Consider the following 17,772-nt stretch of genomic DNA (forward strand, 5'->3'; position numbering starts at 1 on the left):
CCTATGCAGTGCTTGCTTTTGTTTTTATGTTCTCTTATAGTATGCTTATGCTTTGTATGCACCAAACAATAAATCAAATTCCTTGTTGGATATGTGAAAACCTACTTTGCAATAAACGAGATTCTGATTCAAGGGTGCAGGGGAAACGCAGTATCTACAAAGAAAATAAATTAATCTATCTCAGGAGCTTAGATGGCCTTACTGCTTACATACCCTGCAAACCTAAACTACTGTTTAGACGGATTAGTGTATTTTTCTTTATCTTGATCATGTTTGGGATTTAGCCACCTCGTAATTTATGCGGTATATCAAACTGGATTCATCTAAAATGACTTACAGGAAATGGGTTGGCAAAAGTAAGTACACTCACCTCTAGCTAAAGCTAGCTGTGGCTAACTCACCAAGTCAGCTTTAACGTCATATAGTGTTCTTTGCTTTAGCTGTTTGGTCTTTGGACCCAGAGTTTTTTTAATTTGTAGTTACTGCAATTTAATACGACATGCTTAATGTCCAAACAACCTTAACTTGGAGCACCGTCTCCTCTCTCCCCTTGTGCTGTGAAAAGTCCTGTGCATTTTCTTTGGTATTCACTTCTTGAAATGGCTCTACATAAACTTTAAGGTCACACATATAGCAAACGGCAAGTCTCAGCTGCCAGCCAATAATGTCACATTTTGCTGCCTTTGATGCACCAATTACACACATCATTGACTATACGGGTTTACTAGTGGACCGTGGTGTGGAAATGGTTGGTACATGTGTTGAGACGGGGTTGAAAGTAGCACAGTGAAAGCCAATCAGGGCCGGGCCTGAGGCTTTCAATTTGCTCAAGAGAGGACTCATGTCAACCTTTAAATGTATCACACAGTTGGATCAGTGGGCCACTAAGATGGCTAAATGTTTCCACTTTTGAATACAAACAGGAGCCATAAGGAAAGCCCAGAGATAAGAGTGTATGTGTGTTTGTGTGTGTGCATGAGAATGAGAATGGGTGCGTTTGCAGTGCAGAGATAAGAGCGTGATGGAAACCACTCAACCTCACAGCTAAATCTGACAGATACGGTATCATTGTGAGCAAATGGAGGCACACGCACACACACACACACACACACACACACACACACACACACACACACACACACACACACACACACACACACACACACACACACACACACACACACACACACACACACACACACACACACACACACACTAAACATGACATCAGCTCCCCACAGACTTAAAACAGCTCTACAATGCGGCTGTTTGCATTAGCCATGTTTGACTGAATAATGGCAGTATCTCAGACTGAATAGGCTTACAATGGCCCACGAAACAATAAGCTACCGATAGACCCCCTGCCTATTCAACACCAACCTCGCCTGCCTCTGAGGAAACGCAGAGCTCAACTTCAGCAGCAAGCTTTCTTCCATAAATCCCATATCGTGGTTTTTGTGAACTTCAGCTCAATACAAGTGAGATTGTTCTTACATTGAAATTGACATATTGTGATGAATGAGGAAGCGCAGCTGGTGTGCTCCAATAATCTGTCAAATCTCATTTCTTTTACTTTTACTTAGCTGCCTTGAGATGGTTCAGGACGCCGCTCTCATGTGGCGAGGGATCACCGTCATAAATGTCTCATTTCAATAATAAAAGTCTCTGACATGCAATATCACCTATGTGCAGCGAAGGCAAAGAAGATGATAGTTTCATAAATTTGAGTGGCAGGCTGGGCAACTGGCGGGTCATGCTCGGTCAACTGCATCACGCTGATTCTTGCCTTGTGCGGGATGAGAATAACACTATGCTATTGATGCATGCGTGACAAGCACCGAGGGTGAGCAAGCGAAATAGAATGACAGGGTTGAAATAAACTTTCTAATCTTGATCAGCAATATTAATAACTTTTTGCAAATGGTCAATGGACTTAGAGTCAAATCAAGGCAGCTAGTTTGTTTGGCAAGTTGCCCCATTAGTATGTTTCTATGCAGTTAGCGAGCCTGCAGCCAGTTGCTAATACAGGGGGCTAACTTCTGTGTTCCGTTTTGGTTGGATTCGGATACAATATTTGAAATGATCAAATATTATTTGATTTGAGTCGATTTGGGATTTGCACCATCTGCAATTCCCTATGTTAGGACTTCTCACAGGTTATACAAATTTAGTAACTTTAAGTTCTGTAACTTTCAGTTACATAACTTGTTTTGTAAGGTTAAGGTTTTGTAAGATTTGTTACTTTTTTGGTAGACTTCAGTGAAGTTTAGTTTCCTTATGACTTTTATATTGAGCTCAGAAGTCAGAAAGTGAGAAAAACAACAACTCGGATAATACCTCTCACTTACTGTACAATTACAGCACCTGCCATTCAAAGGACATAGAGAATCCTATATATAGGTTTGCGTAAAAAAAACATGTAATTCACTACAATTATAGACAATTTCCAGCTGAGTATGATGACTCTGTGGGATAAATGACTGCCGTTATGCTGTGATGTGATCCATTTGAGGAGAGACAAATTGTGTGAGGTAAGGAAAGTTCATCAATACCTCATTGCAGAAACCAAAATCTGAGTCAGAATGCAACATTTTGACCTCACTCTCTTAACTTACATTTTCTTCAAAGTTCAACAGTTTAACTTCAGAAAAACCCTGACTTAACTTAAAAGTGCATGAGGAGTTGGTGAGATTTCATCTTTGTTTTGCATTTTTAAACCTGATTTGTTCGTCTTTCCCAATCAGAAACTGTTCACTATGCATTGTGACGCTCTGCTGTTTTACATTTCTGTATCGCACCAATTAATCAAAGTGACAAGGTATTTAATGAGAGGCAATTAGAGTGTTAACAAAAATGCAAATCAGATTGAGAGAGAGCACGGAAGGGGGTGCTGCAAGAGATGTGTGTTTGTGTTGGTAGTAGAAGTAGCGGTGTGGGGTATGTGTAGGTGTGTGTTCGAGTGTGTGTGTGATGAGCTATGGCAACGGGTTCAAGGAGATTTTGCTCAGTGCTCCTATTAGAACTCTTATTCACTGGTTTCCTGTCTGTTTTTGTGCTCATCTGCACCCATGATTGCGTCTATGTCCACGCCTGCTAGTGTGTCTGTATAACTTGTAATGAGTGTCCTTCAGTTTTTTTTACAGACATGGGCTTCTGCACAACAGGCAAAAACAACCAATTAGTTCTGCATGGAGTAAGACCTCACGACAACATGAAACATGGATTAAATAGCTGCTGTCGGGACGGATGTTAAGTAGCCCGCTCAAGTCAATCCCTTGTACATCACACAGTATCTGTGTGCGGTAGATTAGACTGTTTTCTCTTGGAATCGCTCTTCACAGTGCTGGCTTGTTTTTAGCTTTTAGATCTTTGCTTCAAAAGGAAGCGTTAAATGTAAAAATGTCTGAACTTTTAGCACAAGAGTGGCATGCTTTAAATGTTTTTTTCGCAGTCTCGCAGCAACAGCAGAGACCAGTGCTTCCCACATGTCCCTGTTCAGTACTATCTGCTAAAAGTAACAGGCTGGCGTACTGTCCTTCAACCGGTTATCCTGCATTCAAATCCCTCATCATGAAGCATCGGCACTGCTGAAGTGTCCTTCAACAAGATCGACTTTGCTGCTCAGCAGCTGATCATACGCTGTTACCTTCTCATGGAGGGCTAAAACAAAAGATGATTTCCTACATTTCCCAGAATCACTTCAGGCAATCCTCATCATAGCCAGAACTCTATTTTGGACCAATAACTCATTTAAAACATAAAATATCTTGTCACTACAACCTCCTTGTGCCACATTTTCCCCTCATAAAGTCGATGTTGGGATCAATGCGGCTGGCAGGGTTTCCTTTTTTTTTTTTTTTTTTTTTTAAGTTGTGAGGGGAAGCCAAACGAAAAAATGATTTGCTGTTATCTGGTAAAAGAGTGAAATAAAACCAAAAATCCTTTCTAATTTTCAAATACAACAATAACAACAATACAAAGACCAACAGAGCGATGAGTCAATCATTCAATAAACCATTTGGAGGTAGCTCGTCATTTTTCAGCAGGCTTTTGAATGGAATTATTGGAATAATGAAACGCAAATTTTAGGCATTTTAGTAATGTAGTCATTATCACTAAATGTCTAACATAATATGTTACATTACAGTCATTTAGCAGACGGTTTTATCCAAAGCGACTTACAAGTCAGTATCTATCCACACACCGTAGCTGCAGCTACGTGAGCAATTTTTGGGGTTCAGTGTCTCAAGGACACATTGACATGAGACTAGTAGAGCAGTAGCCAGGGATTGAACCGCCGACCCTCAGATTGTAAAGCGGCACTGCTCTCCACTTAGCCACGGTCACCCCACTGCCATAGGTGTAATATTAATTATTTTATGCAGGACTACAGGGATTGAACCCACATACAGACGGGGGAGGCAGCAGGATGACTTCAGCGAAGTTATTGGTAAAATAACTTAAGGCAGCTACAGGTAAACATACAGATAATAGACGCTCAAACACAAAAGCAGGAAAGCAATAGAGCAGTCAGGTAAAGGGCCGGTATATATGGGGCTGGATCTAATCAGAGGGAAGGAGATGCAGGTGGGTGATTTGGTGATGCAGGTCAGGTGAGGCACAGGGGAGGAAAATAACATGAATAGACTGAAGAATAAATATATGAATACTAGGACATGTGGGAGGATTGCTGTAGTTTCAAGTATTGTTTATTGTTACTCTTGGATGGAGTACTAATGGGCCCATTTGACATCCTCAAAAATATGTCTACTGATGATCATTTATGCAAGCATTCGTACATCTCTATTGTCTTTAAAATGACTGGAATGACATTTGCTTATCTAATAATATCAGTACTTTTTCTGTCATCCTTTCTTTGGAGTGATTTTTCTTTGTCTTGCTGTCAAGGGTTTATTTCCCCTTTTGTCTGTCATTCTAACTGCAAGTCAGCCCATTTCATTTAGATTCAATGTGTAAAAACACTGTATATTGCCAAAGCACTCTTAAAACAGACAGTACATCACTTTTTGTTCTATGGCTTTTTGCGTATGTCTCAAAGGTTTTCTCCTCTCTAGGTCTTCACATGTCTATTTTTTCCCCACCCCAGTGTGAAACCACCAGCGGTATAAACGTGTGTGCAGACATCAGAGACTGTTGACTTGTGACTGTCATTCCAAGCAGCCATTTTTGATGTAAGTGGGAAGAAATCAAAGGTTATCATCTGTCAGTGAACACATTAAGAACCATCTCATTTCCTGCTCTTTGTACCACTTCCAAATGCATGGCGGCTTCCTTTCAATTAGGCTTCATGAATACAGATACTTCCCACTGTTACAACCTTGGAATCAAACATGATTTGTCTCATATCCTACGTTTTGGAGTATAAATATGAGTATTTTTGTGTTTTATTCATAACACAACAGCCTATGTGACACTTTCAAGGGAAAAACAGCCTCCTACTGTATCATCACTGATACGAATCCAAAGCGTATGAAGTCCAATTAAAACATATTTTATACAATAACAATAACCCAATGGCAAAAGTCGAGCAGATTTGCTTCACACTGCCTAATCCACAATTTTACTCAGCATCAGTAGCATACAGTAGCAAAGCAGTTTTCTTCATTTTCTTTCATAAAATGACAAATGCCTTTTGCCTGGTGGGCTCATACATCATGGCAGGGCCAATGTGTCTGTGTTTAACGAATAGGCTCTGTGTCCTCAAGCAGGCACGGATGGCACGGGTTATGACAAACTGCATCAACAAGACATTCATTAGCCTCAACATCCTAGCAACCAAATCACAATTACCCTGATCCAAGAGTGAGCATCCAGCCCCGCTGCCACACTCCTATTCCTCGCACAACATGTCGGCAACGCATAAATTAGCCTTCTTTTGTCACATTGGGGGGTTGGCGGGTATGAGAATTAGCTTAGTTTGTGAGTCTGGGTTAACTGATGACAGATGACTGCCAAACATCTTTCCTGGCAAATCAACAGACACATTTTACTCTGCGTGCATCTGTACATATGAATGTGTTTGTGTGTCTCTGGATGTTTTGTGTGTACATTCTACATATATGTGTGCATCCATGCAGATCGTTGTCTTGACTGACTAATGTACTTGGTCTGTGCTGTGCCAGGACTCTATTGTTGCGCCGTGTCCTCCCCACAGTCATTAGATTGCCATTAATCTCTCATCTGCCATTAAAACAACAGCCAGTGAGCTGGGCTGAACAATACAGTGGCCCTTCCTCCAGCACCTCGACACATACTAGCAATGAGTTTGAATTAGGCTCTCAGGGGTCACCGATTAGACCCACATAATTCATCCAGACGGCTGAGTTCACAAAGAGGTTATGTGTTACTCTTCTATATGGGAAAGCTGAACATACATTCTCCATCCAAGCATGTCATCTTTTATTGTACTGTATTTAGCTAAAAACGAGACTGGTGATGATCTTATTCTCAACAAATCAATTTGAAAACCAACAATGAAGTGTAGTAGGCGTGAAATACTGTGGCTAATTATGCTGTGCCGTTGACTTCCATTGTTGTCAAAAAAGAAGCGTTAAAAACACAACAATAAGGCACAATTTTCATTACCAGGGCACTGTAGTTTATTTTGAGTCAATCCCACAAAACACCATTCTGCTGCCATAAAAACCCACCAGTGCACCAAATGTGTTAATGCGCTGCTGAAAATAGTTTCCAACAAATGTGTTACTTTTTCCTGTTTGAGTAACGTTAGCTAAAAAGCTATATTAGGATATTATTAGGCCTTTCAGAAAAATTTAACTATATATATGTGCCCCCTTTTTTATCTTAAAGATTTTCTTGAATGTCAGACATGGATACACAATGTTATATTGTATATAATTTCATTGTAAGCATTAAGCAATCTGTGGTTTATAGTTATCTTTAGATCATTAATTGTATTTACTTTGATTATTCAGTGTTTTGTAAATCGGCACTTTTTTAAGACAAGTTTACCAAACAAGTGAAGGGAAGAAAATGGCTTATTTTTCTTAATTTCTTTTTAATTTAGCACAGCTGCTGACTTCTAGATGTGGTAATGGCTCTTAAAAGATCCCATTCAGTTTCTGCTGCCTTGTTTTCATTGTTCTGGGTCTAAAGAAACAGCAGCGCTGTGGGTAAACTGTACAGACACACTAACACAGGGGTTTAACAGTGTCATGAAAGTGACACCCTGCAAATACCAGTGAAGAGACAGACAGAGTTAGAACTGAGGCTGAATGAATGCATCAGAAATTTGCATAGCCTCCCATTGCTTGAAGCATTTTGTGGACTCATAACTATTTAACAGAAAAAATGTACCGAGTTCATAATCTTTGATTCAAGGCAGGAATCCTGAGGAAATATTATTGGAATCTGGACTCAAAATCCTTTAGTAATGAGTTAATTTAAACCATAAATCAGAGGGATAATCTTAAATCTAAGTTTAGAAAAGGGGGTATCCTTCAAATCTTGCTATATATCCTTGTTATTCATATGACCATAGTTAGTTCCAGGCAAAAGAGAGCCAGCTCCGGATGCAGGGGCATAATTAGCAAAACATGCTAAAGCTTGGAAAGTGAAAACATTTTACAGGGGAGCAGGAAAATGAAAGATTTATGTGCAGCTTTTTGCATAAAATTAAGTATTTCTTTTAAGAAGCCTGGAGTGTGAACTTTCCATTTTTCCCCTACCCCCACCAAACCTTTGCCTTTTCTCATTTTAAAGTGATGCATGTTTATGCTCACTGGAAGCACCTAAGCCATTAGCATTATTCATTACATGAAGCCTCCGCAGTCCGCCTCTTTGGTGGAGAAGAAAAACGACCTCACACTCCACAAACTGTGAGCGTGCGAGAAGAGCTCTTCCTTCAATGAAAAATACCTTCATCCAAAAGCATGGTCGGTTAGTTAAGCGAGAGACACACTGCGGTGAAATTCACCCCTCAAATCGACCCGCCTCAATCAAGACTTAGACTGTATTCACAGTTCCAGGCAGATGAGGTTAAATCTACAATATGACTGAGTGAACGGCTAATCACCAACGTACTCTCAGTCGGATGATGATTACTGTCTGCATTCGGGTAATTTTTAGACTATGTCACAGATTGAATCTAAATCAAATCACAGTTTCTCAAAATGGGTCACATGCCTCATTTATGTGAGTCTCCACGTAACAAGGCCATGAAGCATGCTGTAATGATGATGGCTGAGAGCATATGCATTCAGGAAGATTAGAGTAATTGTTAACTACTTGTGGCCATCTTTTGTATACCCAGACAAGAATGTTGATATTAGACTCCTAATGCTAGATTTTGTTAAACAACAACCTTTGTCTTTGAAATTCTTGCTTTCTGAGGTACAGGTTTGAAAAAAGTTTAAGGTTATTAATGAAAAGATACACATTATTAGCAGTGTGTGAAAGTATTGGCGAACTTCAGTCATGTATAGGAGTAAACTCATAGTTTTTGTGTCTAAACGTTAACGATAGCTTTGGCAGATGTGAAAATCTTCATATGGGTAATTTTGGAAGGCATACACACGTTTTGTCACATATTGTCTTTGGAGGGCTTGTTGCACAAAGACGTGGCTTTAACCTTTGCACATGCAGCATGCATTTCTCATTTCTGTCAGTTGGTCAAAAATAATGAACATAGTATTATATTGTTCTTGAAGGTTTGTTCTTTTTTTCCAAACATATCTCCTGAGGATTTCTGCTTGAAAAATTCTCAGCATGAACTGATTTTTTTTTTGTTGACATTTTGCTCTGCACTTTAGGGAAAAACACTCAACCCACACCAAGCCGGTGTGTTGGAGTATAAGAGGATGAGCCGAGGATATCTCTTGACCAACGTTTGTGAAATGTTCAGCTAAAGCATGCAATTGTTCACATCTTAACAACCTTCCTCAAGACACTAATTTGCCATTGTGCTCGTTGTTTGGAGCCGTTATGCTGGACTGCCTTCATCTGCTGTGATCTCTGCATTTACAGACATAATTATTCATTATTATTATCATTCATTCATCCACACCTAACAAGATTGAATGAAACTGCACCACAGAATTCATGATCTAAATACATTTCCTCAAACTAACAACAACAACAAAGACAGTGCTTTGGCCGCTCTCCATCCTGAGGGCTTTTCCCATATCAACACAAGGCTTATGGTTACACCCTGCGCTAAATGTAATAACCCCCCCCCCCCCCCCATGCAGATGGTTTAGTGTTATTCTATCTGTAACTGGACTCAATGCGAGGCTCTGAGTGGGACTAATGACTCCTAGCCCCAAGTTGGTTAAGTGGGAATTCAACACCAGTGCCCTGTTGTAACCTAATCTCCCTTTAGACCACCTGGACCCAGAATCCACCCTGTGGCTTCAGAACACATTTGACAGTGGCAGTACATTTGCATTTTTTAAGCACTGAGCTAAAAGCCTTATCAAGACACATACTTTGTGCAGAATTGTTTAGCTCTACAACATGTTGTAGAGCGGATGTCACGGTGGCTGTCAGAGAAAACATCATTCCCAACATTTCAAGCTCTAAATGTTCACGATTCAGAGCCACTGTTCTTTGAAAAAAGCTGTAACAAATACCCCTGTCTCCCACGAATGGTTATGGAGATATTCTTGGCAAAGAGAAAAAAGAGCAGGGGAAAAAAAGTGAAGGTTTTCTTTTTATAGTTTAACTGACATTTGGTCTCAGATGAGAATTGCACCTTCGCTGCCAGAGAACTCATCCAAAGATCTGACTGAGAGAAATGCTAATATGGAGGATGTTAGATGTTGTTATGTCTAAGAAGTTGTGTCTTAGCATTTTTTCCCCTGAAACAGCTAAATATCTAGAGGGATATTTTTGTGTGCATGTTTTGTGTGTATGTGTAGATTTTTGTAGCGCCGTGTTGCAGCAAATGCCTGCAACATATCCATAACAGCTCCAGATGGTTCCTCGTAACATCTGTCTAACCTGACAAAACATAGCCTGCAGCGTGTGGCCATAAGGTGTATTATTGGGTTATTCCGGCACAAGGTTGGCTTCAAACCATATAACCATCATCGGCTGACGGCTAACACACTGAGGCTAGACACAATTAGTGTCCTCCCTGACTGACAGTCTCCGTGTTCTCCATCACTATATTTTTCTTTGCAGAGTTTTCCCAGCACGCATTGGAAAATGTGTAACACCTCCGAGGGCGGGGTCACGCCAAAGTGTATTAATGAGTCGGGTAGACAGACGGTGACAAACAAGGCAGGAAGACAGACAGGGGCAGTGGAATGGAACAGACTTGAAACTGTGTTTGGCGACTGATAAGTGATGGGAGGAGGAGGAGGGCGAGACATTGTGTTTTGTTAAGGGCGAGGTTAAGAAGGAGAATGGGGGGGTTTAAAGGACTTATTGATGGCTCGTCTTTTCTCGCTCTGGGTTGCTCCCCTCGTGCTTCAGCTTACTGTTGCACAATCCTCTTTTTATTTTCTTTCTTTCTCAACCTTTTCCCTCCCCTACCTTTCTATTTTTCTCTCACCCCCACCACTCTCTGTCCCCCTTCTCCCTCTCCCTATACCTCCTATCATCTTGGCCATGCCACTTGGCCAATTGGTGAGTATGGTAATCAGCTAGAGGCTGATAACAACTGATAAGTCCTCTTGTCAGGCACTGAGAGCTTGAATGACATTTTTACAGAGTCGTAAAAAGGGAAAACACGCCATAAAGCTGATGAATGGATGTGTGATTTTCTTTCCGTGTGGTACGTTAATGTACACAGTATGTGCAAATAGGCATATTTACCTCTTTTACAATGCTGTGTAGTTGTGTGTACATGCATCATGTGTGCCTTTTGTGGTGGGGAGACACAAGGGGGGTGGGGGTAGAGGAGTGTCACTCTGCCCACATGGAGGGCTTTCATCCTGGGCTTATCAGAGCCAACGCAGGGGGAGATCGTTGGCTGGTGGAGCGAAACGCCGACTGTTGCTGCCCCCCTCCCCCCCCAAACGCCGGACCCGTCTTCCCCTAACTTTGTGATTCCCCCACACACACACACACACACACACACACACACACACACACACTCGGCAAGAAAAGTGGTGTGTATGTATGTTTTCTTACAGCCGGGCAGACAGATACACAAAGAAAGACACCAGCTAGACATGGACATCGATGTACAGAGTGACAAGCTGACTGTCATCATCCCTGTCACTCACACACACTGCAAGGAAACACGCACAAATTAATTCACAGTAAAATCAAAAATACCACATCAATCCATTCCAACTGTTTCCATATAACAAGCACACAGACACAACAACACCAGGGTGCTTTTTCCCGTGATAACCTGACACTAAAAAAATCACCCGTTTCCTGTTTCCAGTTTGGCCGGCGACCAGGAGAAGTGCTACTCACAGCGCCGGTGACGAGGCCATATGCACCTCTAAATCATGCGGTATTACCACCACGCTGTGCTCCAACGAGCAACTATAACCATGATGGAAGACACCAGATGATCTGTGTTCAACAGCAGAGTTCATTTACATAATGCTACGTTAACGTTTTTAGTGGGGAAAAACCATTACCCTAAGTTTATCTTTTAGTACCTCTAAGCTTTAAAAAGTGTGAGCATTAAAGGTTTTTCCTTTTTTGCAGTAAAATTCTTTACCATTATCACAAACAGTTTTAAATGCAAGCAATGATGTATTTTTTTTGAAATTTTGTTCCATTTTCTGACATGCAATACAAAACTGCCGCTCAAAACCACAGACAGCAAGAGACTGGGAATTACACTCACAGGTAAAAAGGTCAAACTCACTGCCTGCACAGACAGGAAGACAAGTTGTTGGGCAGAAAAAGGCAGGGAAAACTGGAAAGGTCACTTCATTCTATACTTTCTGAAAAAGCTTGAAATCCCATCAGAGAAACAGAGACAGGCAGTTCTGGAACAGTGTTGTGCTTCCCCAGTAAGAAGACAGCTGATGAATCAGGTGATACCACCTCCGTTCATCCCCTGTTGGTCATCTGTAGCACATTTTATGACCTCAAAACATCATTCAGAGATGAGATCTGGGAGCATTTCTATTGCATTCTAACTTTTGAATCGCAGGAATAATCATGCGGTAGCTGCAAGATGACTGCGTTTTTGTGGATTTTTCCATTTCCACTTCATTTTTCTGCCTTATACGTCTATCTGCAACCTCTCAGGCTGATGTAACCGATAGCACCGACATATTTCACATCCTTATCTGGATGAAGTCGCGGCCTAAGGTGACCATATGGAGGTGACGGCTGTGTGGGTCTGACCACAGCTTCCCCTGCTCTGTGTGGCACTCTCTGGACACCGTAGGTGGTGGCGGGAGGCGGGATGAAATGGGTGACTGTCTAGCCCCCTTCATGCTGTCTAACAGGCTGGACATGTGGCACAGCATCTGTGTCCGGAGGACAGGCTCACATCAAATATTGACCTGGGACACAACCATACACACTCATGTAAGAGGGTGCGATATGTCACAATAATACATGAATATGAAATATGAACCAGACCTGACTGAAAGGCTCTCAACAAGCCATGCTTATGTTTGGTTTGAACCATAATTATTCAGGAATTCTTCCATAGAAAATAAACCTTATCCTATTACTTAGCAGAAATGCAGGGGAGGATTACACACAGAGCAGTTAGTGGCTCTTGTATTGTTGTGTGATACAACAGTGCTGACTTTGGTATAACTAAAAGGACAAAACTAATTTGCCCAGTGAGGCTCTGAAGGCCAGAGGCTGTGTGACAATTTAACACAGCCACAAGCAAAATACATGGAATAGCAATTACAAGCCAGAATGGGGCCCCGTGGTGTGAGTGTGCAGGGATACACACACACACACACACACACACACACACACAATCACAAATGAAACGTTGAATGTAAATGGTCTGACGGATATCATAACTCTCTCAGTGGCCGCTGGGCAGCAGGGGTTGTGCAGCCAGCGGTCCTGTCAGAATAGGGCGGCTGTGTGAACAGAGATAGCCACTGTGGTGTGGGAGTCACCAAGGAAGGCCTGCGGGCTGACAACTGGAATTGGCCTCTGAAATGCTCCGTTACTTTTTCAAAATGGAAAGTGCTGAACAGGTCTGTTCCAAACACTATACATATATTTTTTGGGGGGGGAAATCATTGCTATGAGTTGAAAATATAGCTGCAATCCATTTTGTCATTGCTTCATCCACAAAAGACATTTTTCCATCTGAAATGAAGAATCACCCTAAAGAATTGCTTTTCTTAGCAAGACCCGCCCTGTGTAGCATTCAAGCGCTATGATTGACAGGTGTCCATGCTCGCAGAGGTACCGGTAACCGGGTTTGTTCAGGTCCTATGCCCTGACCGATGGGCTATCCTTTAAGTTTGCTGTCAGGATTGTACATTATTTCAATAAGGAGTCTTATTGCAGAGGGAAATACACTCACAAAGCCAACAAGCTTGCTAACTGCTTACGGTCAGTCAGCAAGCTTTTTGAATCTCCAAGGGGGCACACAGTTTATTCAAAAAAGCTATTTGTAACATCAACTCTTGTCTCACAATGGTCTGCACTCCATTCTCCTCTGTGGAGCTGTAAATTGGATGGTGCAACATAACCAATGAGCTATGATTGCTTCCTCCATTTTGGAGTCCCTGTCTCCTAAAAGGTCAGCCCTGTCAAGACGGTTTTCTATTGGGCAGTGGCTTTGTGAAAAACTTGCACTGATTTGCTTTGAGCATCTGGGAGAATCATTGTCAATGCTGGTGTGACCTAGGCCTTGAAATAGAATTTACATTTTAGCTGCTCTAAAATTTCTGGACAGCAAAGGTCAAACACAGGCAACCGTCGCCCGGAGGTGGAAGTCTAAGCATCAGGACTTGAATTGATGATGCGATCGGATGAGCGAAAACAATATCAATCTGTTATTCTGAAATGTCTCCAACAAGAAACCACATTGGTCAGGACTCACCGTCCAAGACACAAGGGAGTGAGACAAGAGGGATGCATAACCAAAGTACCTGGACAAACTAAAGAATTAGTTTTGTCCAAAGCTGAGAGTCAAGTGCCATCGTTTCTACCCCGCTTGAGCAACACTATCAGCAGCCATTGGTTTTTCACTGGTATAATGAGCAGGTGGTGTCCTATTGTGTAGCACCGTTGAAAGTACAACAGAACAAAAACATGTTTAGAATCTGTAGTGTCGTGCATGTGCCAAAATAAAGTGAGAGGGGGGGAGAAACAGATTGCTGAGAGAAAAAAGACAGAGGGGGGATAGAGACTAATGAAGGTTATGGAGAAGGAGAAAGTATGAAAAAGGAGAGGAGAAGAAATGAGTCTGGAATGATAAAAGAGAGGAGAGGCGGAGGGATTGTTGAGGAGTCTCTCTGGATTTGTAGAATCCCCCTCAGCCTCGAGTTTCGGGACAAAGTCACACTGACACACTTACTGAGCTCTCTTTCTCTTCTTTTCTTTCTTTTTCTCTTTCTTTTGCACTGGTAATGAGAACCGTAGGTGTTCGCTGACTGTCACATACTGCAGAGCGCTTAACAGTGCTGGTTTGCTCACACACACACACACACACACACACACACACACACACACACACACACACACACACACACACACACACATACACATACACACACACACACAATATTCTTGGACGTCTGCCACAGCGCCAGGACACCTACAGTGTGCTACGGACATAGGAGGAAACCAAGGGTCATTTTTATGTTCTCCACAAAAACACCATGCTTTATGATACAATCATGAATCTGCTGTTATGCTAAACCAAATTGCCTGAGCTTTGGCTGTTATATAAAGGCTATGTTAGATCTTTTCTTTAACATAAACCAGTAAATACATAGCCTACAGTATGCACGTGGGGCAGCGCACACTCTACATGTAATTCTTTTTTGCTTGCTCTGGCTAAATATTTACTGTACATGATGGTTGTATCTACCTTCTCATCTAACTTTTGGCAAGAAAGTGAATGTATTTCCCAAAATGTCAAACTATTCCTTCAAACAATATTATTTCATAATATAATTTAGTCAGCCACATCCTTTTTTTATATGTCAAAACAATTACTTTTGTATTGCTCCGTGTGTTAACATATCCCTTTTGTTCTAGCACAGTTTACTCAATTCACCTCGGCGGTATAAAAGAGCCTAACCTCTTAGGGTTTCCTTTAACTAATAGGCTAATTTTCTTGCACTCCACCCAGGCAGACAACACAGACATCCACCATCTCATTAAAGCATTGAGGCATTCAGTCAGAGAGCGTAATGAGCTCGAGACTGCAGCGCTGTAAGTAACGTTCATGAAAACAGCATGGAGCAGGGACTGAGGTTATTGTGCTTGTGATAATGTATTTCTTAGATTTTACAAAGCCTATAACACAGTCATCAACATCAAAACACTGACAACAGCCTTGCTGTCATTGGACACAATGGGAGTTGATTTTCACACACTTTTGACACGACTGCACAGGTAGGTAGTTTGTGATATAATGCTGGTATAATTTACAAAACGAAACTGACTACCAACAAAACTGCTCATTCTAATTATGCTGTATCCAGTTTCCGCGTTGTCTGTAACCGAGTAAGATACTAAATGATGAATGAATCCTTGCCGCTGGCCGCCTATTCGCCCGTACTGTACATCAACAACAGAGAAGTACCGGAGCACGTGTTTCCCCACAGTAAGCTCCACACATATCGCTGCCGTAGAAAACACACAGCAACAATTCACCTGTTTATCTTCCTCTGTATTTGAATTTAGTTCACATTACCAAACCTGTTCAGGGACGATTGACAGTTTTCAAAAAGCAATCAGAGAGAACAAACACATAACATCATCTATTTCTTAAAGAATGTCACATTGGAGTTATCTGTTTATCAGTAGATTCACACTTGCTAACACTTCATATCTAATCAACACATTCCAGCCAAGCCCAGCACAAGATGACAAGTTAAACATTCACCGTTTTACTGCTTATTATGACAATATGATCGTTTGTGGAGATAATAACGAGAGCTTCAGTCAAAAGATTTCTTCTATTGTTTTTCTGTCTATATCTTGGGGAAATTCTATGAATAAGAGTGCCAAATACCATAGCCAATAATCTTTTTTTTTTTAAAGCATCAACATCGCAGAAACTTAATAGTATTTTTACATGACAGCAGGGTGGAAAACTGTCACATCGGGTCAGAAGAAACAAAAAAAACTGTCCAGTTCTGACAGACAACAGAGAGGGAAAGAGCAGAACACATTTGCTGGCTGCTCTTTTTGAACTGTATTGCTTCTAGACAGTCACAGGCAAGAGGAGATGTGATGAATTCCCCTGGAGCCAGCGCAAGAAAAAGAGCTGAACTTGTACTCATATCTCCTGCTGCTGAGGAGAAATAACTAGCTCCACTCACTTTGATGGAGAGGAATATATAGACACACACACACACACACACACACACACACACACACACACACACACACACACACACACACACACACACACACACACACACACACACACACTAGGTCTCCGTCTGGCTGCTAGGAAGTAACTCATTTTTGTACATTTCTCTTATGTCCCTTTTCCATTTTTCTGCTCGTTTCCCCACTCAACCTGCCTAGTGCCTTTCTCAAAATGACTCTGACTTTGCTCAGTTCCTGCTTGTGATTCTGTCTCACTTTCTTGCTCAATTCTCAAAATCATCCCTGTAATGATCATCTTCATTGCCTCTGCTGTCCTTAAGCTCATCACGCTGATGATTCCCACTGATCAACCACACCGAACCTCCTCCCTCTTTCCTTTAAGACTCACTTACCTGTGCAATGTCATACAGCAGTTTGTAGTGTTCTTCCCGTTTCTGCAAGGTGCACAAATTGCAGCCCATCCTAGTTGTCAGGGAAACCGTGCAGAGTGCCCGCTGGAGTGTGTGCCTTGTCTGCGGTGTGTGGGAGCTCCCCCTGGGGCGAAACACACTCAGGCTCCTCTTCCTTGGCTCCCCCACTCCTCTTTCTCATCCGTGTATCCTCAGAGATCCCCTCTGTTGCTCCAAGCGCAGGAATCTCTCTCTCTCTCTCTCTCTCTCTCTCTCTCTCTCTCTCTCTCTCTCTCTCTCTCTCTCTCTCTCTCTCTCTCTCTCTCTCTCTCTCTCCCTCTCTCTCACACACACACACACGCCCACGTGTGTCAGCTCACTCCTTTAGAAGAGGTTGTGGCTGTAGTGTGTGTGTGTGTGTGTGTGTGTGGAGGGGGGGGGGTGTGTATCAGTGGTAAGATGAGCAAAAGCACCTGGCTTCTCTTTCCCTATTGCTTGTCACTCCTTCTCTTGATTCTCCCTTGCATGCCTACATACACTCTCTTCTCCACCACCTCCTCTCCCAGTGTGAGCACACACTAGTACGCACACACACTTTTGGCTCATGGAGACACACCTCCTCCTGTGGCAGGCTGCCTACACATGCCTGCTCCTACTCCCCGCTCATGAATAGACGGCGTCCTCATTGGCTGTTTAAGGAAGAAGGGCTTGGTGAAGAGGGAGGGGACTGGTCTTATCTTGGGCATGTTCAGTATCTGAACATCAGTGTTGTAGCTTGCAGGCGATGTGAAGGACATGCTGTGTCTGTTTGTGTGTGGGTCTGTATTTGTATGCGCAAGAGTGCATCTGTTTGTCATCTGTGTGTACACATTCCAGCAACATGCGAAATCCCTGCATTTCAATGCAGGACGTTCAATTAAAAAGCAAAAAA

General features: G+C 42.1%; 1 protein-coding gene across 1 annotated transcript in view; it reads right to left on the minus strand.

Annotated features, from left to right (window-relative positions):
* The window catches only part of pdzrn4 (PDZ domain containing ring finger 4), a 34,768-nt gene extending 17,379 nt beyond the window's left edge, over window positions 1-17,389 (minus strand). Inside the window, exon 1 of the mRNA XM_068716727.1 lies at window positions 16,845-17,389. Coding sequence (XP_068572828.1) covers window positions 16,845-16,913 — 69 coding nt within the window. The 5' untranslated portion in view covers window positions 16,914-17,389. The remainder of the gene's footprint in view (window positions 1-16,844) is intronic.
* Window positions 17,390-17,772: the final 383 nt, after the last annotated feature.

This window comes from Cebidichthys violaceus, unplaced genomic scaffold, assembly GCF_023349555.1.
Source record: "Cebidichthys violaceus isolate CVI_PGR_0920_01 unplaced genomic scaffold, fCebVio1.0.p SCAF_21, whole genome shotgun sequence".
Classification (NCBI taxonomy): Eukaryota; Metazoa; Chordata; class Actinopteri; order Perciformes; family Stichaeidae; genus Cebidichthys; species Cebidichthys violaceus.